This window comes from Melopsittacus undulatus, chromosome 9, assembly GCF_012275295.1.
Source record: "Melopsittacus undulatus isolate bMelUnd1 chromosome 9, bMelUnd1.mat.Z, whole genome shotgun sequence".
Taxonomy (NCBI): Eukaryota; Metazoa; Chordata; class Aves; order Psittaciformes; family Psittaculidae; genus Melopsittacus; species Melopsittacus undulatus.
The window spans coordinates 35,872,458-35,897,268 of record NC_047535.1 but is presented as its reverse complement, the minus strand read 5'-3'; the positions used below and the strand labels follow the sequence as shown (position 1 = coordinate 35,897,268).

Genomic DNA, 24,811 nt, shown 5'->3' with positions numbered 1-24,811 from the left:
ATGGAGCCTGCTGATTCCTGAGGAGCCATCTCTGGGGCTGGGTGCAGACACCCTCTCTGCCTCCTCCTTGAGCCACAGTGGGTGCCTGGGTGGAGGCTTCATCCTGCACCCTGTCCTCAATCCCTGCAGTGTAACAGAGCATAGAGGGGCACTAGGACAGAGCAGGGGACTGTGCTCAGGGGAGGAATTGCTCCAGCATCAATGCCTGCTTGATTGTGTCTACTGGTCTCTGTGCTGTGGCCCTTATGTCAGGATGGCGCTGGTCCCCTGTACCCTGCTCCTGCCCAGGGACTCTGGCTCAGAGGCACTGGCACCACCCCGGGAGGGACAGCCCAGGCCCACACAAGCACATGATTGGTCTAAGATCAATACACCTTTCCATCTAGGAGCACTGTTTGTGCTTTCTTAGAGTCTTAATGCCTCATTACCCTGCGTGGGAGCAGGGTAGCGGAAGAAGAGGTGGAAAACTTGTGGATGGGACCTCTGAGGCCAAGGGGGAAGGTCTTGATAGAGTGGGGGTCACCATGCTTGCACCGGGGTTATACCCGCAGCAGGGGGAGAGGCAGCTCCTGCCTTTACAGGCAGCACCGCGGGGGCCCCAGGCTTCGGGAGCAGAGCAGGGTAGAGCCTGCAATCTGGAGGGCTCCGAAGTGCCCAGCTCAGGGCACAGAGCCACGGGGACCAGCTGCTCGGCACCTGCCAGCACTGCTTTGGAGGGCAGGATGCTGTGGCATGCAGGGCAGAGCTCGCCCAGAGGCCCGCAGGTCCCGGGACAGCAGGATGCAGGGGACTGAAGCAGGTCAGGGATCACCCATCCTCCCCTGGATTGGGGCTGGGGGTCACGGGGGGGGGGGGCAGAAGGAGCGAGGTGGGGCTGGGCTAAGAGCCCCGCTCCCTGCCCAAGGAGCTGCCGTGTGTGGGAGGCGGTTTCTCTCCGGAGCCGCCGCTCGCACAAAGCCGCGGCTCGCCCGGGCTCGGCTCCCGCTGCCTCCCGCCGCCCAGGGCCGCCCCCCGCCGCCCGCCTGGCAGACAAAGGAGGGACGTCGCTTATCTCTTCGCTTCCTTCCCGGGGCCGCCGGGAGGCCGGTGGGCGCCGGGGGCCAACGGAGCCGCCCGCGGCTCCTCACGGGGGGCGCCGCCGGCACCGAGCAACAAAAGGCCGGAGCCGGAGGTGAGCGATGGGGGCGGCGGCGGGGCTCGAACCCGCGGCCCCGGGAGATGGGCGGGGTCGGGTGGGCGGGGCTATGCAAATCACACCCCCCTTCTCCCCCCCAGCAGTGAGCGCACGGGCTGCGGCGCTCAGTCGGGGCCGGGCCGCTGCCCCGCCCCGCCGCCGCTCACGGGCCGGGGCCGGCAGTCACGATGGCGGGGGGCCGTGGGTGCCGGGCACGGCGTTGAGCCGAGCCCCGCCGCCCTCCGTACCCCATCCGCTGGCACCCGCAGAGGTAAGGGCGAGGGAGGGCAGCGGAGCGGAGCCCCCGGGCGGGGAGGGAACCGGGGAAAACTTTCTGCCGTTCGGAACTCGTGTGTGTCCCCTCGCGCCGTCGCTCACCGGTGAAGCGGGCGGGTCGGGGGCTACAGTCCGGCGGTGGGATACCTGAGCTGATGGTGGTACCGGTGCCGCACAGCGCACCCCCCTCCAGCTCCGCGGGCGGCAGTACCGGGGTGGTAGCAGCCCCTCCGGTGACCCTACCTTCGGGAGCTGGTGGCTGGGGGTTGTGCCTGGGCTGCACGGGGCACGCAGGGGACGGGGGCTGTGGGGCACTGCTGGGGCAGGGCTCGGGGGCGGGTGGGTGCCCGAGGAAGCGGTGCTGGGGAGGGGACACACGCCTGAGTCCTCCAGCGCCGCGGGGCACGCAGCTGAGGGCCGCCCGCTGGGACCCCAATCACCTCCGGGGCCGAGGCAGGGGCGGGCAGAGCGGGGGGACCGGGGGCTCTCCCGGGGCCGGGACAGACGTGCCCGAGGGCCGGCGGTGTAAAGTTGTGTAAAGTTATGTCCCGGGTGCGAGGGCCGCGGGCAGCGCCCGGGTTTCATTTCATTTCTGGTTATCTTTGCCCCCCTGCCCGCTGGTGGCATCGCGTGTTCGCAGCCGTGGCCCAGAGGAGGGGCAGGCTCTCCTCCCGCTGCCCATCCTGCCTGCGTTCCTGTGTTCCTTTTCTCTCCCAAACCGTTCCCTGCACCCTGGACTGGCTCCTGAGGCCGCTGGGACCGGCGTGCGGGCAGCCCGACCTCCGAGCCCTCCCAGTTTCCCCCTCAGCCCGGGGTCTCGGCCCCAAAAAGGCGTCCCCGTTCCAGCTAAGGAAATCTTTCCCTAATTGCTTCGGCTCGGCGGCGCTCGGTTCACCGGCCTGGGGAGGGGGATAAAGCCGAGGGGGATTTTTATCATCCTTCGGCAGCACCAGCAACGGCCAAACTTTAATTGCTAAAGAAAACACCCCAGCCCCAGCCAGCACGGATGCTGGGGGAGAGGAACGTGGCCGCTCTCCCCACTGGAGTTCCTAGTTTCCCTGGAGCGCAGATGACCCTGGAAATAGAGATTTCCTGGCCAAGGTGCACTCCAATGAGCCATTTCCCTTTCTTGCTTCCTTGGAATTTGCCTTTCCCGGCCGGGCCTGGGTGCCCCCGCTCGCCGCCGGCCCTTTCCCCCCTCCTCGCCCTGCGCTCGCTGCGCTCCCCTCCTCTCCCTCTTTTCCTTTGTTTGCCATCTCGCTCCCTGTCTCTGACGCGTACGCCGCTCCATCCAAATGCAATAGTGGGATTTGCCAGAATTATTTCCTAAAGCTGCCGGGGAGAAGGGGGGAGGTTTGGATGGAGAGGGAGGGTTATTTAACTGCAACCAACTGGAGTTTTGGCTGGCTGAAGGAGCTGGGGGCTCCGGCTGTCCCGGCGCTGATGGGAAGGGCAGAGCCTGGGAATGGGTGGGAGAAGGGGGGGGCAGCCTGGAAGGGGGCCGAATGCCAGTACAATGGAGAAGAGCTGGGTGTGCTCGGGGGGGGAATAGAGTAAATCGAAATATTCCCCGACTCCGAAGGCAAGAGTAAGAAATAAGACCCTGAGCCACCGAGAACGGCGATGCCGCTGCGCTCCAGGGCTGCCCCGCTGCTCGAGGAAGCGCGTCACTGGAGGGGCCCGCATGCCGGTGCCAGTGCTGCTGCCCTGGTCCCGCTCGGGGCTGGGGCCGCTGTGGTGTGTGCTGGGCACTGCGGAGCGGGCAGCCACACCACCGGATGGGCTGCGGGCAGAGCCCCGGGGTGCGGGGTTGCCCACTTCGCAGCTCAGCATTCCCCTCCCTTGTGCCCCAAAGGGTTCCTGGCCATCCACCTGGCACCTTTGTGTATTCCTGTGCCCCGTGAGGCAGTGCTGTGGCAGCTGGCACAGCCATGGAGGGCACGTCCCCATGAGGGTGGCATGGTAGGGACCCCCCAGTGCAGAGGCTGGGGCTCCTTGGATGCTCAAGCCCACCCTGGTGTGCAGCTCCCTGGGGATGTGAGGGGCTATCCACTGCAGGCCTCCTCCCAAATCCTGCCCTGAGCCCCCTGGAGCTCCCCACCCCAAGGGTGCTGCCTTGGGAGAGGGAATAGGGCCTGAGGAGACGGTCCCTTGGTAGGCACGCTGGGTGCTGTGCTGTGCCGGGGTGCGTGTGTGGCTTGCTGGAGGCAGCTTGGCGGACTCCGCTCCGTGCCGGAGCCCCAGGGAGTCCAGCTGCCTGGCACACAGGCAGGGCTCTTTCTTTTTTTTCTCCTTTTCTTCCTCTTTTATTTATGAAAGGGGGAAAAATCTTTTTTTTTTTTTTTTTTTTTTTTTTTTTTTTTTTTTTTTTTTTTTGTACGTTCTTGGAATAATGAAGTCCAGATTTCCTTCATGTTGGAAAGATTTGATCCCGGCTCCGCTTGCTGTGGCTTTGCTGGGGGCTGGGAGGAGAGGTGGGGAGAAGAGGGCTGGGAATGGGAGCCCTCTGGGTAGTGGGGTGGGGGGAGCCAGCGTGGCGGCGGGGGGGGAGTGCTGCAGGCTGGGGGGTGAAGACGATGCTCCTCACCTGGGCAAGGCTTGCTCGTCTGGAGGAGTGTGCTGCAGCCTCTAGCGCCGCCCTCGCCTCGCCCTGCACACTTGGCTTGGCACCCACGGAGGTGAGGCTGAGCACCCCTTATTCCTGCCCCCCTCCCATGAGAGCAGAGTTCGGCTGAGATGCTCTGGGCTGGCACCATCCCCCCCTGGAGGATGCTGCATGCTGGGGAGTGGGATGGGGAGATGTGGGGCTCATCCCCCCCAGGGGATGGTGAGTGCAGCACACTGACTTCCTTCCTCCCTGTGCACTCTTTGGCAGGCTCGGGCCCCCCCCCGGACTCCCCTCGACCCTGACGCCCAACCGTGTGTCCACCATGCCTGTGGTCGGTGTACTCCTCTGGGCCACCCTGCTGACTCTGGGCTGGCGGGCTGCCCACGCCAAGGATCACGGCTTCGGCTTCGCCACCCCCAGGGTCCAGCTGTCCTTCAAAGGTAAGAGCCTGGTGGCATAAGTTGGGGACAGGGAGGGACCCCAGGAACGTAAAGAGCAGCAGCACCCTGGTCCAGGCTGCTCCTTCTTGTCTTGGCAGGGCATCAGCAGGCTGCACCCCCATAAATCTGTGTGCTGAGCTCCCCAACCCAGGTCTTTAGGGCTATCAGCCAATCCATTTCCCCCAGAATGCTTCCCCTTGCAGATGGGTGGCTCCCTCTGTCTGTCAAAGCTGGGTGCAGAGGTGCAGGGAGCCCCCCAGCTACACCCCGAGTCCAGACACCAGCTTGACGTCACTGACCCCCCCCCAGCTGGTATTAATGCCTGGGAGCTGGCAGGGAGCCGGCAAGAGGCAGGAGGGAAGGATGTTGGGCTGGGAAAAGGGGCTTAACTCTTTGGTAACAGGGCTGCCTGACCCACCCAGCCCACGCTGGGAGCTCAGGGAGAGCCCCCAGTTCAGCTTTAGGGTGCGTGTTGGCAGAGGGGTTGGTTCTGTGTGCCTGTGTCAAGGATGCTGAGAGGGGTGGGATGGGGGCAATGAGGCAGGTTACAAACCTTGAGAAACAGAACAAAAACTGGCTCTGCCACAGTGGTGTGTCCAGTGCCAGGGCCACACTTCCATGCATCCCAGCCCAGGGACACGTGTCAGGAGGGTGACAGGCATGTGGAGCCTGCTGTCTGCCTGCCCTTGGGGTCCTGGGGGACATGAGCTGCCAAGGAGAGCTGCTGCTGCCTACATTGCACAGTGCCTTTGCCCCTGGTCAGGTACCAAACCCATGAGCCCAGGATGCAGTGACAGAGCTGATGGTGAGCATGGCAGCTCTGGTCTGGCAGAGCCCAGCAGGAGATGCTGGGGGGGGTGATGGCAACACAGCACAGACGGTGAGACACCAGTGTAAAGGCTGGTTTCAGTAGGAAAAATGGCTGGTATGAAGAGGCTGGGGACAAGTCTGGGCTGGAAAGGCGTGAGCAATTCCTCCCTGCTCAGCAGGCACTGCTTTGCCTCTTCAAAAGGCAGTTTCAGTGGGGTTTTAGGGGCTGCTGGGGCACTTTGGCCACTGCTGTTTCCTGCCCAGGGATGCATTCCTTATCCCAGCTCCAAGTGTCTTCCTCATGGCCACAGTGAGGGGAGGCTCTGGTGAAGATGGAGCCAGCACCCGCTGCCACGGCGAGGTGTGTGTTAATGCCTGTCACCGTCCCACAGCCACCAGCATGCCCGGGAGTGGGATTAATTCCAGATAAGCATGGTTGGGCCTGTTGTGCTGTGGGTGACGGCTGCTTTGGGTTTGGTGTTTTGTCCCTGGCTGAGTGGAGCAGAGGTCCGCACAGGGGACCATGTGCCTGTGTTGGGAGCTCTGGTCCTTCTTTCTACCTGGGGTGGTCTGGCAGGGCCCCCCTTGCCCTCTGTGCCCAGAGAGGGATTTGCAGTGGGAGAAGGGCTGGTGTGCACCGGCATATGGAGGAAAAAGCACATTGGGATTGGGAAGGGATGTGCTCACCCCTTCCTTGGCCATATTCTTGTAGTGTGGTGGCAGAGAATGAGCCCAGGGTCTTCCTCGAGGGCCAGCTGTGAGCTGCATGCTGAGCTGCTGGTGAGCAGCTTCCCCCAGCTGATAATTGCCCAGAGCTTCCTTGAAGCCATGGGCTTCACTTCCCAGTTGGTCCCTTCTCTTGCATGGGTAGCCTGGTACAGTAACTAAATCCCTGTCCCCACCCCTTTGGGGCAGCTGAAGGCAGTGGGGCTGGATGTGATGGGAGCTAGGCTGTCGGACACTGGTGTGGTGAGTTGAGCTGGGTACATAGGGACATAGCCATTGTACTGCAGGCGACCTGGTGGCTACTGGTGTGGGCTGCAGGGATGCTGCTGGGGTTGGGGTGCAGAGCCCCACCATCAGTGTATTTCATGCTGAAGGTTGGAGCATCGCCATGCACTGGTGTGGCTGTGGCCTTGTGCTGGTGCCTGGTAGGGTGCTAGGAAGGAGCTGTGTGTCTCTATGTCTGCCCCCCCCCACACACACACTGCCTGGAGCCCCGCCAGCCCCTGAAGCGGCTCTGGGTTTGTTTGCCTTTGCTTGTTATCACACCGAAGGTTTGTCGCAGCTCCCTGGGCCTGCGTCATCCTGCATGGAGCCCCAGCATCTGAGTGCTGGGATAGAAATACATCAAATAAGGAAGCCATAGGAAAGGAGCAGGAGCCAAGCTCCCTTGCCCTGCTGCAGGGTCATCCCCCGGTCCTTGTCCCCATCCCGTAACCCCTATGGTCCCTGTCCGTCTGTACTTCTCAAGGCTTTCCTGTCCGTGTGCTGGCAGGCGGAAGGTGACCAGCACGGAAAGAACAGTGCTGGGAGCGGCTCCGGCACAGCTCCCTATTGCCAACAGCTCTTCCCAGATCCGAGCCCAGTGCTGGCCAGAAATAGGGTGGATATTTTTAATCATCTCCTTGCTAACAATTCCCCCCGTTCTCCCATACACATCCTGCAGCCCCCTCTCCTCTGAGCCTTCCTCTGGGCCAGGGGCTCAGGCACCAGAGAACCTGCTGCTTTCCCCACGAGGATGCAGGAGGTGATGGTGATGGTGATTCATCCCTCTGTGTCCTGCTGCCCATCCAGCGTGGGAAAAGCATGTGGGAAGGAAGGGTGGGCTCTCACCCCGCATCATTGCGGGAAGCCCTCAAGGTCAGGGCTCTCCATGAGGCTTCAAAGGGGGAGCAGCCATGCCAGCACCTCTCGGAAAAGCCATAGAGTTCCAGCTATGGGGCAGCCCTGGGCGGGAGGGGATGGGTGAGAGGCAGGGCAGTTCCTGCAGGGGGAAAATGCCACTTTAAAGAGGATAAATCAAGCGGTGCAGTCTCATGTGGGCTCTGCTGCCAGCCCCTGCCTGACCTCGCTCCTGGATGCCTCAGTTTCCCCTCCCGTCCTGCTGGCATCTCGGCCGGGGGCCATCGGCACCCTTGATCCGGGCTGGGGGGTGGCAGATGGCTGGAGGGGAGCCCGACAAGGGGCCGTGTCCCCGGGACCGTCCTGGCGCCCTCCTAAGCTGCCGCAGCTGTGGGCACCGCTTGGTGACAGCGGACTGGGATAAACATGGGGGGAAACGGGGGGGCATGGGCAGAGCCAAGGGCACGGGGACAGCCAGGTCTGGGGGTGTACTGGGGAGGCTGGGTGCCATGGGTTGGGGGTGTACCAAACCCCTATGCTGCTCCTCAGACCCCTCAAAGGTGGAGGGAATGCTGCAGTCTAATCCTGCGCCTTGGGGAATGGAGACACGGGCCTGAGCTCTGTGCCCCCTAAGAGGATTTCTTCAGCTGGGCTGATGGGGGGCTGCAGCACCCCCCACTGTGCTGGGACCGGCTGCTGCTCAGGATAAGCCCCCCAGGCTCTGGCTGCAAACCTCCATAAGCTCCTTAACCCCACACCCAAAAAAACCCCATGTGATTACAACCCCCCCCCCCCCCCCCCCCCCCCCCCCCCCCCCCCCCCCCAGCCAATATCTAATAAGCTCATTAGCCCTCGAATTAACACCGCCCCTTCTGGAGCAGCACAGCCAGCGTGGCCTTTCCTGAGGTCCTGGTATGTGTCATCCCCCAGCCCCAGTCCTGTCAGCCCCTGCCCAGAGCACCCCCAGCTGCTGCTCTTCTGCTACCTGTTTGGCACGGAGCAAATGGCCTGGAAAAGCAGCTGCGTTTCTGTCCGGCACCTTGTCTGGTGCAGGCAGAAACCATGTCAGAAACCTTTGGAACACAAACCCCAAAGCCAGCGGGTGGGGAACAGCTCTTCGGTTTGGGGGCATTCAGGTGTTGTTCCCCAAGTCCTGCTCCTCGAGGGGGGTTTCCTGCTGCTCGAGCATCCCATGGCCCGGCTCCCACTGGGGACCAGGGTCATTGCTGCCCAGTGATGCTCGGTGGTGCCAGGGTCCCCCCTGCCCACGATGCTGCTGGGACACGTTCCCCGCCAGCGCTTGGGGCAGGCTTCAGGCTCGTGGGATGAATCAGCGGTTTTGGGTGAAAAAATGTAGGTTTTCCCTTTTTTTAATGTCTTTTTTTATGTCTTTTTTTTTCGTTGGCCTGTGCCCAAGCGGCGGGGCAGCCATGGAGGTGTGCCCGGTCAGACCCACTTCATCCCGAGGGATTTGATCCGGGCAGCCATGGCACCTGCCGTGAACACCGGCTGGAGCGATGCTCCAGGGGGGCTGGAGATGGTCTGGGGTGGGATGCAGCGAGCGGAGCCGGAGCCATTTCATCTTCCAAGCCCCAGCAAGGCAGCTTTGGTTTCCTCCCACCTGTGAATCGGTTAAATGGGAAAAGAGCTTGGCTGGGGGCCACGGAAACTCTCTTATTACATGTAATTAGCTTAATTACATCATAAATAACCCATCAAGGGGTAGCGGAGTGACGCTCAAACAAATAAGCAATTCTGCTTTCATCGTGCGACCCACCCAACTCTTTGATCAACCACAATAACAACAAATGCTTCAGACACCAGAGGGGACACATTCAGCCCCCCATTCCTCTCCCAGCATTGCTCCCCATCACTCCCCTCCACCAGGTGCCCAAGGAATCGCATCCCAGATTTCAAGCAGGGAAAAAAATAGGGAGGAGCATCCCCCAAATTTGGGGTATACTTATAAAATTATGGGGTAAAATGCTTTGGGATGGAGCTGGGATTTATCCCTGCTTGGCCAGGCTCCCTTGGGACTAGCGCTGAGCTTATCCATCGGCATTTGGAGTGAATTCATTCGTCCTTGTGCAAAGAAAGGGCTCCCGAAAGGCGCTGCCTCTGCCAGCCGGGGGGGAGAGCGGTTATTGAATATAAACACGCCATGTAATTTACATGCTAATTATGTTGAATGCGCTACAAGCCCATAATTAGAAACTAATTAGGTGAGAGCGCCTGTAATTGGTTTTGGGGGTGCAACGATGATGCACGATTGTGCACCTGGGGAGGTGGCTGGCTCGGGTCCTTATGGCATTAAATCTTAGTGCCGGCGCCCTGGTGATACTGGGGGGGAGATCAGGGGGTTTGAGGGGGCTGGGGTGAGGAGTAAGCAGCCCTCTGGATGTTCGGGTTGTCAAAGGCCCCCAGTATCTACCCCTTGCTTTAGAGATCAGCTTCACTCTCGTGCCAGTGGGCGATGGGTAGGGACCGGATGGGGTCAGTGCTGGCAGTGGATGTGGGGGCAGCTGCCAGAGCTACAGATTCATCCCGAATTCGGCATTCCGGGGGGCATATGGCTTTGCAGCGGATGTAATGGGGTGGTGCTGCTTGCCACCGCAAACCGAGCATCGCCGGTTCCTGGCCGCCGGCATCGCTCGAGGGCGCAGGGTAATTAAATCTCAATGCCTGAGGCCACCAAACGATGCTGGGGAGGCGAGTCTGGGGAAGGGGGGCTCGATGTGGGCTCCGCGGGACACTGCGGAGGGACGCGCCCCAGGGAGGCCACCCTGGCTGCGATGCTGGGCAGTTCCCGGTACTTGGCAATTAAAATGGGATTAGGCTCCCGGCCAGCCGGGAGAGCTCTGCTGGTGCCGGCGCTGGCAGTGGATGCAGGAGGGAATAAGCTCATCAGGACACATGGGCTAACGAGGCGGCTTCAAGCGCCCCGGAGGGGCCCCTGCCCTGCTCTGTCCCCAGGGTCCCGCTGCGGTTGCTGGGGGCAGGTTTGGGGGCACAGTGGTGGTGTGGGATTAGGAGGGCAGGGCGAGGGGGTGTCAGTTTGGGAGGTCAGAGGTTGGGGCAGGGGCTCGCCCGCCCCTCCGTCCCCTTTGGAGAGGGCGTCACGGGGCAGTGGGTCTGTCACCGCCCTGCTTTAGGGATGCCCCCTCTGATCACTGGGCCATGGGGGGCTGTATGGCTCCCTTTTGTGCTGCTGGTCTTGTGTCCTGCTGAGTCCTGGGGCCTGCCATCCTGATGGATGTGGGATATTTGGGGCCATCACTCACATTGGACCCTTCAACACCAGTGTCCTGGCTACAAGGGTGAGGATGAGAGCATGTCCCCAGGGAGCTTGGACATGGTGTCTCCAGGCCAGGCAGCAGTGGCAGATGTGGGGTTGTTCCAGTGTGAGGGCTCCTGCCCAGTTTGATCACCACTGTGCCTGCACCAGGGCTGTGTCTGCCCCAAGCACCATGGCTGAGTGCATGGTTCCAGCACCGGGCGCCTGGGCTGGGGATCACCCACTGCTGCTGCTGCATCCAGGGCCATCCTGCCCATTCCTGGATCCTGACCTCCAGCCCCACAGCAGCATCCCTGGGGTGGGTAAAGCTCCAACAGATTCATGCTGTGTCCCCAGGGCACTGCATGAGGCACATGCGTGCACACACATGCACACACTGCACAGAATACCTGTGCACACACATGCAGCGTGGGGCACATACATACACATGCAGTGCACACTGTAAGTTCATGCACACACATGCACGCACGTTACACTATACACATATGGTGAATGTGGCACACACATGCATGCACATTGCACACTATATGCACGCACATGCACGCAGGTTACATGCTGTACACACACATGCTGCATGGGGCACGCACATGCACACACACAGGCACACACCCACTGCGTGGGGCACATGTGTGCACACATGCAGCATGGGGCATACGTACACATGCAGTGTGTACTGTACGTGCACACACACATGTGTATAGCATGCTATGCTACACACACATGGTGCGTGAGGCACACACATGCACGCACATTACTCACTGTACACACGCACATGCTGTATGGGCCACATACATGCACGCACACTACTCACTGTACACACACACACACACACGCTGCAGCTGCAGGCCATGGGACAGGCAGGAACCAGACCCATTGTGCCACAGTACAGGCAGGGAATGCTGGGACAGGCAGGGAGCATCTGGAGCCCAGATGGAACAGGCAGGAGAAGGAGCATGCTGTGGGTGGGCAGCATCCCCAGTCCCCTATCCTTTGCCACCCCATCTCTGCCATGGGGGGGGCACCCTCCTGCCTGCAGCCGCTCTGCATGCCCACCATGCTCTCCCCATCCATTCAGCCCTGGCAGGCAGACCCCAAGCTGGTGGGAGGTTGATTTCGCCTCCTGTGACACCGTTTCCCATAGCCTGCCCCAGTGGCTTCCGCACTGTGTGCCCAGCACATACCGGCCTCACCATCATGGCTGAGTGGTGCTGAGCAGGCTGTGGGTGTCCCTCCATGGGGCTGGGGAGCACTGCTGTGGCCATGGCACAGAGAGGGTTCTCCCATTGACACTGGTGGTCATGGATCTGGCTGTGCCTGAGCACCCCTGTGCCCCTTTGGTGTGGGCTCCCATGGAGATCCTCCTTCTCCCTGGCCAGGGTACCCCCCTGCCAGCCCCACAGCCCACCCCTGGGGTGCCAAGAAGGAGGTACTCAGTGCTGTGTGAGGGCATCCCTGGCACTGTTGGAGCTCAGGGGTGCAGGGCACAGACCCCCACCATCCATGTGCCCAGAATGGGAAGGGACCCTGGGGACATTCATGGGACATTGCCAACCCCCTATGGGGTCAGGGAGATCTGCAGATACTTGACATCCTGGGTAGGAACTGCACCAGGTGGCTGGAGCCCTGCCCGGCCCTGCTGGGAAGCTGGCGTGATTTTCTTGCTACTGACTTGCAGGACCCCATTCTGCTCCTGCCCATGGTGGGGAGTCCCTGTGGGGTCCCTGACCCCAGTCCCAGCACCTGGCATCTGCATGGATGGGGCCTCAGTGAAGGGACAAACTCTGCAGGGTGGGGATGATCATGGGGCCAGCGTACCATAGAGTGGAATCTGATGGCTGGGGATGGCATCCAAAGGGGGTGATACCTTCAAAGGGGTCAGATGGGGCAGATGGCACCCCATGCATGTGACATCCAATGAATGGGGATGGCATCTGATGGCTGTTGATGACACCCAGAGGGTGACACCTCTAAAGGTGGTAGAATCTCCAAAGGAGATAGGATCTGGGGCAGATAGTGTCCCATGGAGCTGGCACCTGATGGCTGTTTGTGGCATCTAAAGAGAATGGCATCTCCAAAGGGAGTGGCATCCAGTGCAGATGTCATCCCATGGAGGTGGCATCTGATGGCTGAGTGGCTTCCAGAGGGAGTGGCACCTCCAAAGGTGTTGCATTCATTGCAGATAGTGTCCCAAGGCTTTAAGTCCTCTCTCCCTGTTGCCGTGGCCCCTGCTGCGTGGTCCTTGGCACGGGCCCACATCATCTGCAGCACTTCTGCCTTCCATCTGGCTGCCTCATTGCACTTGTGAATATTCATGACCCTCATTATCCTCTTTCTCTCGTAGCTCCCACACTCGGGCTAAAAATAACTTCCAAGGGGGGATGGGGTGTGTGGGGCTGGGGGAGGTTTGTCCCCTCCCCGGGACATGGCTCCTTGGGGTCCCAGCTCCCCATCCGAGCAGCTTGGCTGGGACATGAGGTCACAGGGCAGGAGAGAGACAATGCTGGAGCTTTGGGAGCTGTGGGCTCCCGGATGGGATGCCAGGCAGCATCCCGTTCCAGACCCATCTTGGTGGGGAGCTCCACTCCCTGCTGTGGGGAGCTGGGTCTCCTGAGCCTAGATCCTGTTGTCCCCTCCTCTGGCCACTCTCAGTTGTCCAACCGGCCATGATCATCTCCATTGTCCCATGTTCTGCACAGAGATGGCAGCATCATGGCACTCATGGAAGGGGAGATGAGCACCATGGCCTGGAAGGTGGCATCTCCTCTCGCAAGACGTCCTCTGGCCAGGACCAAGCTTGGACTTGGGCACGGATGCACCAGAGAAGGTTGGGGTCCTTGGGGTGCTGACACCTTTGCCCCCACAGAGCTGAAGGCAACGGGCACAGCGCACTTCTTCAACTTCCTCCTCAACTCCAGCGACTACCGCATCCTGCTGAAGGACGAGGACCATGACCGCATGTATGTGGGCAGCAAGGACTACGTCCTCTCACTGGATCTGCACGACATCAACCGCGAGCCCCTCATTGTAAGCTGCCATAGCAGGGCTGGGGAAGGTGGAAGGGGGACAACCAGGGTCTGTTTCACGTGCCAGGGCAAGAGTTCGATGGGCATCGTTGGTGGTGGTGGGGAAGAGGTGGAGCAAGGCAGGAGCTCTGATCTTCCCTGGGCTGTTGTCCCTGCAGATCCACTGGCCTGCATCCCAGCAGAGGATTGAGGAGTGCATCTTGTCGGGCAAGAACAGCAACGTGAGTGGCCATCACCAGCACCCGTTTGGTAGCAGTGAGAGGCCTGGTGGCCAGCACTGCAGGGGATTCATGTCCTACCCTGGAAAAGCCATCTCCTGAGTGCCCTTGCTGCTTCCTCCTGCCAGTCAGGGTTGAGCCCTCCTGTTTGCCAGATCATGGCCCATGCCAACCCCAACTCATACTGTCCCATGCCACATGCCATACCATGATCCGTGCCATCCCATGACACATGCCATCCCATGACACATGCCACATGCCATCCCATGACCACAATAACCCATGGCCCCACCCCAACCCATAGCCCCTCACAGGGGTTGTCACCTCCTCTTTTTGCTTCCCAGGGAGAGTGTGGCAACTTTATCCGCCTGATCCAGCCCTGGAACCGGACTCACCTCTATGTGTGCGGCACTGGTGCCTACAACCCCATCTGTGCCTTCGTCAACCGTGGGCGCAAAGCCCAGGTGAGGGGAGGGAGGGATGAGGGGTGTGAGCTGGTGCCTGGCCCAGCTGGGTGCAGGAGGGTGGCATGGCTGGTGTTGGGAGGGTTGGGAGGCAGAGGGCTGGGGGCAATCCAGGCTGGAGGGTAACCATGGCTAGTGGTGCTGTACTGCCGAGCGGGGCCAAGCCATCTCTGCAGACCAAGGACCTCTCTCCATGCTGAAACTGGGCTGCCCTTGCTGGACTGCGATGCCGGTTTCCATGTCATGTGCCCTCCCACCTTGCTGGCTGCAGCCACTGCAGGATCACCATCAGGACAAGGGGAATGTCCCCCCTTGGCTTCCCACCTGCCGCCAGGCTGCTGAGCCCCTCATCATATATGTGGAGGATGCTCAGCGCTGCACCAGTGCTGGCATTGCACAGGGAGAACCATGACAGTGGCAGTGCCAGAGCATGAAACCATGGCGGGGATGTTCCTGGATGGATGTCATCAGGCCCTGAGGACCACAGCGTGCAGCAGAAGGTGGCATTGAAGCCACATGCAGCCAAGCTGGATGCACAGTGGACAGAGGAGTGCTCTCAGGACAGACCTGGAAGGGAGCTGGTCTCTGCAAGTAGCAGCATGGGTGTCCTGGGGGGCCCCAAGCCCTGCAAGGTGCCCGTCCCCTCTGTGCTGGTGCAGGTCCCAGGTGTCTCCTCTCCTGTGGCTGGAGTGAGCTGGGTGCCACCAGCCCGAGCCAAGGGAGGATCACGGCGCTGGACATGGAGGACATGGAGGATGGCATCTGCCCTGATGTCCCCAAGGCATAGGCACAAAGTGATGCGGCTGCTGCTTGGGCCACTGCTGACTGGGACTGGACTGGGACCAGATAAGGACCTGACTGGGACTAGACTGGGCAGTGGCAACTTTAAAGGAGGACCAGGGTGCTGGTGCCATTGAGGACATCATGGCCTGTCCCCTCCATCAGATCCAGCAGCGATGTGTCAGGGACGGGTGGTTCCAGTGTCCCCATGGTGCTGGCAGCTTCCCACATGCCACAGCTCATCCTGGAAGTGTTGCTCCTCTGCACAGGGTGCTGCCATTTGTCAGGTGCCATCTGTGTCCCCGTGTGTGAGCCCACCCTGGATGGCTGCAGGCAGCCGCCTTGTTGCTGTGCCCTGCGCCAGGGACAGAGCAGGATCCGTCCTGGAGAGGCTCCTGCAGGAGGGCAGCACAGCCCACAGCATCCAGGGCAACCCAACACAGGCACCCGTCACCCGGTTTAGGGTCCCCTTCACCTGTCCCTGCTCTGGGGCTTCCTCCCTCCCCTTCCCCCCCCAGTGCTAACTCTGTGCCCTGCTCCTTTTCCCCAGGGGTACCCGCCGAGCCAGCCGGGAGGCCGGGAAGGCAGATCCACCGCCAGCCCCCTCAGCCCAAGACCAGCGCAGAGCAAGGTGGGAACCGGTCTGGAGCCCGCTGCAGCTGTGCCCACCTCAGCCGGGCAGTGCTGGATCCGCGGGCTCCTTCCCACCGGCATGCTTCCATCCCCAAGGCCAGGGCCCCGTGCCGTGGGCATCCCTGCCACCTCCTTCCCTCTCAACACAGCATCTTCCGGCCACCGGCCTGGCATCTGCTCTCCTTCCTTCACTAACTCCTTCCTCCCAGGACGTGTACAAGTCCCCATATAGGACACTGTCAGGGATGGTGGCTCTCATCCCCACTGCTGGCTTTGCCTGGCTCTGGGCTTGCTGTGTCTTTTGGAAGTGGGACCGTGTGTTGGCAGAGCCAAAGGGCTCGGGATGTGTTAAGGGGATGATGCCAAGGCGATGTGCAGGAGGTGTTTTGGTAGGGTCTACATAAAAATCACTGAGCAGCTATTTTGCCATGACCTGGAGGGGCTCGTGTCATCCCTGGCTTCTGGGGACACCCAGCCCACCCTGACAGTGTCACCCCCTGAGCCATCCTTCTGGACTAACATGGGTCAGTGCATGGTCTGGGAAGCTTGTGGGACCTGGACCACCCCACCCATCCCTCTGTCCCCTGGCCCCTCCATCCGAGGGGGAGTAGTATTGGGGCAGAGGCCATGAGCATCTCTCTGGCTGTGGGCAGCTCCTGCTGCTGAGTTCCCCAGTGCCAGCTGGGGAAGCACTTTGCCATTTCAACTTCCTCAGCTCCCCCAGGTTCCTCCCTCCCTGCTGGACCTTTCCCCAGCATCTGCAGGGAGAAGCTCCTGGGTGCATTCCTGGGCCAGGGCAGCCTGGGGGCTGCTGGCCTCTGCTTCCCAGCAGCTCTGATGTGTTCCAAGGCACATGAGCCAAACAGCAGTGCTGGCACTGACGGCTCGCAGGCTGCCTGACTGGGAGGGTGAGATGGTGCAACCAGGGCCAGGGCTGTACTGAAGAGCCAGGCTGTCCCTGTGAGGGTCTGCCCAGCTCAGAAGCAGGGCTGGTGCCGGGCAGAGGTGTTGGTGATGGTGATGGAGGTGCAGGTGGTGCAGTGCAGCTATGGGGACAGTGGAAACACGGATGTGTCCATCTCTGTGGCTGGGGTTGCTCTGGGAGGAGCTGGTGTGAGCAAACCCTCTGGTGGGAGATGTTCATGGTGAGCATCCACCCTCCCTCCTGTCCTTTCTGGAGCTGAGGGCTCTACCAGGACACTGCTCACCTCTCAATGGATGGTGGCTGACACCACATCCATCACCCCTGTGTCAAAGCCAGAGTACAGGACCAGCCCAATTTGGTTGCCTGAGGTCCCATGGGGGGTGCCCATGGAGGGTGATGTGCTGCTCCTTCATCCCCTATCTGGGGGTTCATATGCTGGGGCGGAGGGGTAACTGCCCCCAGCTAGGACCAGCAGAAGACTGGCACTAGTAGAAGATTTTGCGTGCATCTTTGGAAGCAATGTGGGTCTTTGCCTGGGGACATGAGCCAGTGCCAGGGGATAGCTGCAGGGAAGGCAGAGGCACCAGTGGGGAGATGGCCTCTAATGACATGGGGCGATTTCCCTGGAGTGGGCGCAGCATCTGACCATGATGCCACCCCAGTGGTACCCACTGGAAAACGGATCCTGACAAGAGGAGCGCATCAGGTCCAGCAACTGAGCTGTGCCAAGCTGTGCCACCGGCCAAACCCTGCCTACCAAAGCAGCTGGAGCTGAGTGACCTGGAGCTAGCCAAGCAGTGATGTGCAGTGTGACCGGCCAGACTGAAGAGATGGCTGGAGGAAGATGCTTGCCCAGAAGTGGACCTGCAGAATGGATGTCCTGTTTCAGCCTGGCTGCTCAGCCAAGTCTCCAAGTGGTGGAGGGCACAGAGAAGCACCCAGAACGTTGGAGGTGTAGCTCATGGGAGCTTCAGCTTCTCAGAGACCTGCAGACTCTTGGTGCGGTCCATCTGCACCAATTCTTGCTGCTCAGCTCCGTCCTGGAGGAGGCCTCCTCAACCGATGGGCTTTGGAAAGTGCCCCAGGGATGGAGGGGGTCACAGTCTCACCGGCTCCTCTGTTTGCTTCCTTCTCCAGGATTATATCTTCTACCTGGAGCCAGACAAGCTGGAGTCAGGCAAGGGGAAGTGTTCCTATGACCCCAAAGTTGACACCGTCTCTGCGTTAATAAGTAAGTCTTGTATCTCCCTGGGGCTGGCACTGCCTGTGTTAGGCAGAGGGAACATGTAGGTGATACGGGACAGCTGCTCGCTCTGTCTTCTTGCATTGCCCAAATATCCCTCAGGAGTGGGGCTCCTGCCCCTGCCACCACTGTCTGCTACAGCTGTGGATGGCCAGGCACCTGGGATGCCCAGTCCTCCTCAGTGGAGCTGGGGTCCTGGTTATAGACCAGTGTCCACCTCCTGAGCTCTCTGGGACAGCCACTGACAGTGTTTCTTGGTTGCCTGGTGACTACCAGTCAGGGCTGGGACTTGATGGAGCCAGAGGCAGTGGGAGAAGATGGGTGGATGGGACTGGGTGGGTATCCCTGGCTTTGCTCTCTGCAGATGAAGAGCTCTATGCTGGTGTCTACATTGACTTCATGGGCACGGACGCAGCCATCTTCCGCACCATGGGCAAGCAGACAGCCATGAGGACAGACCAGTACAATTCACGCTGGCTCAATGGTGAGTTGATGTGTCATTGGCCCAGGTTCTCTGGGAACCCAAGGGTTTCAGCCCTAGAGATGAGACCCATTGTGTCATGCTGCATCCTTCTTCCAGGACAGAGAGTAACCAGCATGGGCAGGTGAATGGGTGGTGGTGTGGGGCAGATGAGTGTGTGAATTGGTGGACAAATGGGTGAAGAGATGGATGGATGGATGGATGGATGGATTGATGGATGGATGGATGGATTGATGGATGGATGGATGGATGGATGGATGGATGGATGGATGGAAGGAAGGATAGAAATCTGGACAGAAATGCAGAGAGATAGCTGTGTAGGACAGTGATGGATGTGCCAGGAGTTTGCTGGGCAGCAGGAGCAGGCAGCTGGTGAGAGATGGGGCTGACTCTGCCAGAGTCCGTGAAGGGGTTTGTGCAGGGCTGAGATGTCAACCACGTTATCTGCAGTTGGTGACCCCGAGTGTCCATCCTGCCCTCCTCGGAATCCCCCTGCCCGTGGGGCGGCAGCTGAGTAAACAGAGCAGAACAGATGGGATGCTCCTGCGGGGCTGGGGAGCGGGGGGCTGTAACCCGAAGAGGGGGAGCTGTCAGCACAGCCTGGGCACCGGCTGATGGATAGCAGGGAGAAGGTTCCTGAGAACCTTCCAGGCTGCATGGGTCCTCCCCAGGGGAGGAGACGAGTTCTGACCACCCTGCTCATAGAGCTGCAGGAGCTTTCCAGCCCATGGACCTCAGGGGTGCTCTGAGCATCAATGTCCTCCGGAGAGACTTGGTTCCTCAGCCCACCTCTGGTCTAGATACATCTCTCACCCTGTGACCACAGCAGTGCTCTTGTATAAGTGGGGTGATGCCGGAGGAGAGGGGGCTCAGCATGGGGTGGGGGTGCTGCTGTGCTGACAGTGTCATGCTGTGCCTGTCATTCCAGACCCAGCCTTTGTCCGAGCTCAGCTGATCCCTGACAGCAGTGAGAGGAACGATGACAAACTCTACTTTTTCTTCCGAGAGAAGTCGGCCGATGCCCCCCTGAGCCCTGGGGTCTACTCCCGCATTGGACGCATCTGCCTGGTGTGTGGAGCGGTGGGGGGGCTGGGGAGCAGGCAGGGGGGGCAGAGCTGAGCACAGGGGTCCCTCTGTTCCAGAACGACGATGGGGGCCACTGCTGCCTCGTGAACAAGTGGAGCACCTTCCTGAAGGCCCGGCTGGTCTGCTCCGTGCCAGGACCTGATGGGATTGAAACACACTTCGATGAGCTCCGTGAGTGAGAGAGGATGGGGATGGGGCCCTTCTGCACCCCTGCGGGCTTTGGGGTACCCTTGGTGCCCTGCACCACTGAGTCTCCCATGGGGAGCTGCTCTCCTCCCTGCCCTGGTGTCTTTTGGTGCAAGGGGGCTCCTGCCCACCTTCCCCATGGTGACACCACCATCTTTCTGTCCCAAGAGGATGTCTTCATCCAGCAGACACAGGACACCAAGAACCCTGTTATCTATGCTGTGTTTTCCGCTTCAGGGTGAGTGCTGACCCTCCTGGCACACAGCAGTGGATGAGGGGTCCCAGCTAGGGGGATGTCCTGGTGATGCCGCGGAGGTGGCAGCACCAGGCTGGAGGGTGAAAGCAGGTCCTTCCTCCCAGGTCAGTCTTCAAGGGCTCTGCTGTGTGTGTCTACTCCATGGCTGACATCCGTATGGTCTTCAACGGGCCATTTGCACACAAGGAAGGACCCAACTACCAGTGGATGCCCTACACAGGCAAAATGCCCTACCCCCGGCCAGGCACCGTGAGTACCCCTAGGCACTCATGGGGAGGTGACTCACAAACCCACACTGGGACACTGGGTCACCAAGTGCCGGTGATGTTTGTGCCGCAGTGCCCCGGGGGGACCTTCACCCCATCCATGAAGTCAACCAAGGACTACCCTGATGAAGTGATCAACTTCATGCGTGCGCACCCGCTGATGTACCACGCTGTGTACCCCACGCACCGGCAGCCGCTGGTGGTGCGCACCAATGTCAACTACCGCTTCACCACCGTGGCCGTGGACCAGGTGGACGCGGCAGACGGGCGCTATGAGGTGCTTTTCCTGGGCACAGGTACCCACGCCGCGCACCGCGGGGAACGCAGCATGCTCCGCCGCGGCCCCGGAGGGCACGGCCACCACCGGGACTGGCCACAGCACGGTGCCCTCCACCATGCTGGAGCAGGGTCAGGGGCTTTGACCCCCACCCTGAGATCCCTGCCCTTCCTCAAGGCTCCAGCCTGGTTCTTCCCCTGCCCCGGTGCCCAGTTCCCACCCCCAGCAGTCCAGCATGGTATCTCCTATCCTAGGGATGCCACCATCCAGCCTGGTCCTCCCCTACCCCAGAGCCCATCCTACGTGCTTCCTCTTGTCCATACTAAGCCAACCATCATCTAGCCTTGTGTCTCCTCTGCCTGATTGCCAGTCCTAGAGGCACCAGCATCCAGCCCTGTCCTTCCCCAGCTCCAGTGCCCATACTGGGGACACTATCATCCAGCACAGTGCTTCCCTGCTCTAAAATGCACCCCAGACCCCCTGTGATCTATCCTTTCCTGCCCTGCTGTCTGTCCCCAGCTACTGTCCCCACCTTGCCCTGGATGGTGACAGTCCCTGGCCACAGGCAGGGACCTGAGCTACACACCAGGCACAGCTGCCTACTATGGCAGGAGAGAGATGGGAATGACTATGGGGGGCTCATTCTTTCCCCCAGCCCCAGCAGGGACCCCCTTCCCAGCTGGGGAGGACGCAGGTGCCCAAGGGTGGCACTGAGCTCCTGGGTATCATGGTGTGTTGCAGACAGGGGCACTGTGCAGAAGGTCATCGTGCTCCCTCGGGATGACATGGAGACAGAGGAGCTCATGCTGGAGGAAATTGAGGTGTTCAAGGTGAGGGTTAGCCTGTCCTACACCCTCTGCCGAGTGTCCTCAACCCTTCCAACCAGCCCCTTGGGACATCAGCAGTCCCTTAAGGCTGCCCCAGCTGCCTGCAGGGGGTCTGGGGTGCTCGCCTTGGGGCTGCAACATGGGCTAGGCAGTTCCCCCTACATCTCCTTCCTTTCTGCTCCCATCTAGATGCCAGCACCCATCAAGACAATGACCATCTCCTCCAAGAGGGTGAGTCACAGCATGTGGCAGGGGTCTGGGCAGATCCCATCCCAGGTCTGGCTGTAGCACTGCCCAGTATCACTGCAGCAGCTGGGTGGCTCTGGTGTCTTGGCCAGTCCCAGTACCAGCAGGCTGCAGCTTACTCTGGGGTGTCCTTACTCACCTGTTTGCTCTGTCCCCCAACAGCAACAACTCTATGTATCCTCGGCCGTAGGGGTGACTCACCTGGCCCTGCACCGCTGCGATGTGTATGGGGAAGCCTGTGCGGACTGCTGCCTGGCCCGGGACCCTTACTGTGCCTGGGACGGCAGCGCCTGCACCCGGTACTCCGCCTCTTCCAAGAGGTACAGGGGGTCCGGGGTGCAGGAGGGTGCCCCTGGCCCAGACTCCTGCTCACCTCCCACCTCCCCACAGGCGCAGCCGGAGGCAGGATGTGCGGCACGGCAACCCCATCCGCCAGTGCCGAGGCTACAACTCCAATGGTGAGGGGGGGCTGGGGCAGACAGCAGCATGGGTGTGGAAGGGTGCACACTGAGGGCATGGGAAGGACAAGGTGGCAATGGCTGGAGGGAACATGAGTGGCCTGAGTGGGACATCTATCCATGGGTGGGTGGATGCCCTGGTGGGTTGATGATTGTGAGGGTGGATATATGGGTAAAGGGAGAAGGGAAGGAAGGATGAATGGATGGATGGATGGATGGATGGATACACTGGGGAGGAGGATGACTGTGGATGGATGCATAGATTTGGGATGGATGGAACATGGATGGGTAGGTGGATATTTTGTGGAGGAGAATGAGCAGATTTGAATGGGTGGGTGGGTGGATGGACAGTTGGATGTACATCCTGCGGAAGCATGGCTGCACTCAAGGAGGAGCACATTTGCTGGGTGGCTGGGGACCAGACAGACCTGTGGCTGGCAGTGCACAGGAGCTCCTTGTAGCACCATTGGTCAGGAGGAGGGTGTCAGGGCAGGGGTGCAGAAGCACATAACTGCTGCCCATGGCACACCCCGCAGCTAACAAGAACGCAGTGGAGGCCGTGCAGTACGGGGTGGAGGGCAGCACTGCTTTCCTGGAGTGCCAGCCCCGCTCTCCCCAGGCCAGCGTCAAATGGCTGCTGCAGAAGGACAACAGCGACCGGCGGAAAGAGGTAGGGCAGGACACGGTGTTGGGGGTACCGGGGAGCACTGGGCTACAGCCGCCTGACGTGGTTCCTGTCACCCCCAGCTGCGGGTGGAGGGCCGGGTGCTGCGGACGGAACAGGGCTTGCTGCTGCGCGCCCTGCAGCTCACCGACAGCGGCCTCTACTCCTGCACCGCCACCGAGAACAACTTCAAGCACACGGTGACCAAGGTGCAGCTCCGCGTGCTCAGCAGCCGCGCTGTCCATGCCGTGCTGGTACAGGCAGAGACCCCCCCCGGCCTGCCGGGGGCCCCCACTCCCCGCTACCAGGACCTGCTGCAGCTCCTCACCCAGCCCGAAATGGGACTCCTGGACCAGTACTGCCAGGGCTACTGGCGGCACACGGCTGCTAGCCCACCACAGCCGCTGGCTGGCCTCAAAGCCAAGGAGCAGCAGGACCAGAAGAAGCCTCGAAACCGCCGGAATCACCAGCCAGAGACCTATGGGCATACATGAAACCATCATCAGGGACTTTGCTAGCACAAGTGGTCTATTTTTCCCCCCTTTTAATATTAAAAATATCTATAAATAAATATATATATATACACATCCATGCACACACACACGCAGACACATGTGCTCCCCACTCCCACGGGAGGGGGTATTTATTTGTAGGTTGTACATAGTCACTGGGGTGATGTGACCCCCCTGTCAGCCCCAAGGAGGATTAGGGACCCCTGGGTGGCCACAGCAACCATCATTGTCTTCCTTCCTGCCCCAGGACCCTGGTGTGCGGAGAGCACTGTGGCCACATCCCGCAGCTGGGAATGGGATGCAGGGCCTGGAGTTGCTTCTGTGGGAGCAGGTAATGCCCTGGTGAAGGAGGGGGGTGAGGCAGGGGAGAGGGAGCATTGGACAAGGTCTGCCTGTGCAAGCTGGGCACGACCCTTGAAGCTTCGTGCCTCAGTTTCCCTACCTGGTTATTGAGGAGCAAGTGCTTTCCATGGGGAAGCTCCATCCCTCCAGGCAAGCCTAGGAGAAGGGGTCTGTGGGGCAGGGTGTGTGGCCTGGGCCCTCTCCTTGCAGGCTTAGTGGAGAGGGGACACTTTAGACAGGACCCAGGAGTCCAGGCCACAGTGGGGCTCAGCCAGGGTCTGTGTGTGGGGAAGGGAAGGAGAAGGGGCTGTGCCAGGGTAGGACCTCGAGCAGACAGACATGGGTGCTTTGGCCCAGGTACCCACCGATGTTTGGGGCACCCATCCATCAGCACCCAGGGGCTGGGAGGGTTGTAAATAGCTGTACATGGGAAGCACAGGGGTGGCCAGGGCTGAGCAAGTGTCCCCCAAATAAACGCTGGCTTTGGGACAGACTTGGAGCCTCCTGTGCTCTGTCGGGATGCTGCTGCTGCCCCCATCCTGTTATCCCTTAGCGCTGCTCCTGAGCCCTGCCGGGAGGGCAGAGCACTGGGCTAGGGCCAGGCAGGAGCGAGGGTAGCACTGGGACCATTGGGAAGCTGGGATCACTGGGTGCTGGAGGGCAGTACTGGGTGGTACTACCTGGGTGTCAGGGGTAGGCTGGGCCAGGGCTGGGTGTTACTGAAGGCACTGGGGGCACTCACAGTCAGTACTGGGAGCGCTGGGGAAGTACTGGGGCACTAGGGTTTGGTACTGGGAACTGCTACTTGGTGGTAGTAAGGGCATGGGACAGTGGGACACTCTACAGGGAGCACTGCGAGTGGTACTGGGTGATACTGGGCTGTACTGGGAACGTTTTGGTTGGTACAGGAGGCAATGGGGATGGTGCTAGGCTCCTCTGAGCTATATTGGAGATAGTCCTGGGACACTGGAGGTTGGTATGGAGAGCACCAGAAGTACTGAGGCATTAGGGTTTGGTACTTGGAGTCAATATTTGGTACCGGGAGCATGGAGTGGGAGACTGGTGATGAGCTCCAGGGTGCAGAGCTGTACGTGGGGTAGCACTGGGCCCGCTGGAGGGCGCAGGGCTGTGTCCGTTCTCCCTCTGGCGGCCAATTGTGGTGTTGCAGCTGCAATGGGGGGACGGGGCCGGTGCCTGCGCAAGGGGGCACTGGGCTGTACTGGGGACACTGGGGGAGTCCTACCAGGGTCTGGGGACACTGGGAGGTTACTGGGGTTTCCCTGGGGACACTGAGTCTTACTGGGGTGCCCACAGTGGCAATGGTGGGCTCTGGGGACATGTGAGGGAACTGATGTCATAAAGAGAGCGGGATGGAGCACTGATAACACTAGAATGGTCACCTTGGTTACTGTGGGAGCAAGCGGGTGGCACTGGGCTGCTTCTGGACATGGGGCAGGCTTTAGGGAGTGTATGTCC

General features: G+C 60.7%; 1 protein-coding gene across 2 annotated transcripts; it reads left to right on the top strand.

Annotated features, from left to right (window-relative positions):
- The first annotated feature begins 1,313 nt into the window (after positions 1-1,313).
- On the top strand, positions 1,314-23,040 carry LOC101876895 (semaphorin-3F). Of its 2 annotated transcripts, XM_034066091.1 has the most exons (19): positions 1,314-1,445; positions 4,326-4,498; positions 13,312-13,472; positions 13,630-13,692; positions 14,034-14,153; positions 15,484-15,564; positions 17,629-17,722; positions 18,099-18,218; positions 19,144-19,283; positions 19,358-19,472; positions 19,656-19,725; positions 19,848-19,992; positions 20,083-20,305; positions 21,028-21,116; positions 21,303-21,344; positions 21,522-21,679; positions 21,750-21,817; positions 22,354-22,487; positions 22,565-23,040. In XM_034066091.1, the coding sequence occupies exons 2-19, from the start codon at positions 4,381-4,383 to the stop codon at positions 22,973-22,975; spliced, it is 2,352 nt and encodes a 783-aa protein (XP_033921982.1). In that variant the 5' UTR covers positions 1,314-1,445; positions 4,326-4,380; the 3' UTR covers positions 22,976-23,040. The 2 variants fall into 2 exon arrangements, with proteins under 2 accessions (XP_033921982.1, XP_033921983.1); XM_034066092.1 differs by lacking the exon at positions 15,484-15,564.
- Positions 23,041-24,811: the final 1,771 nt, after the last annotated feature.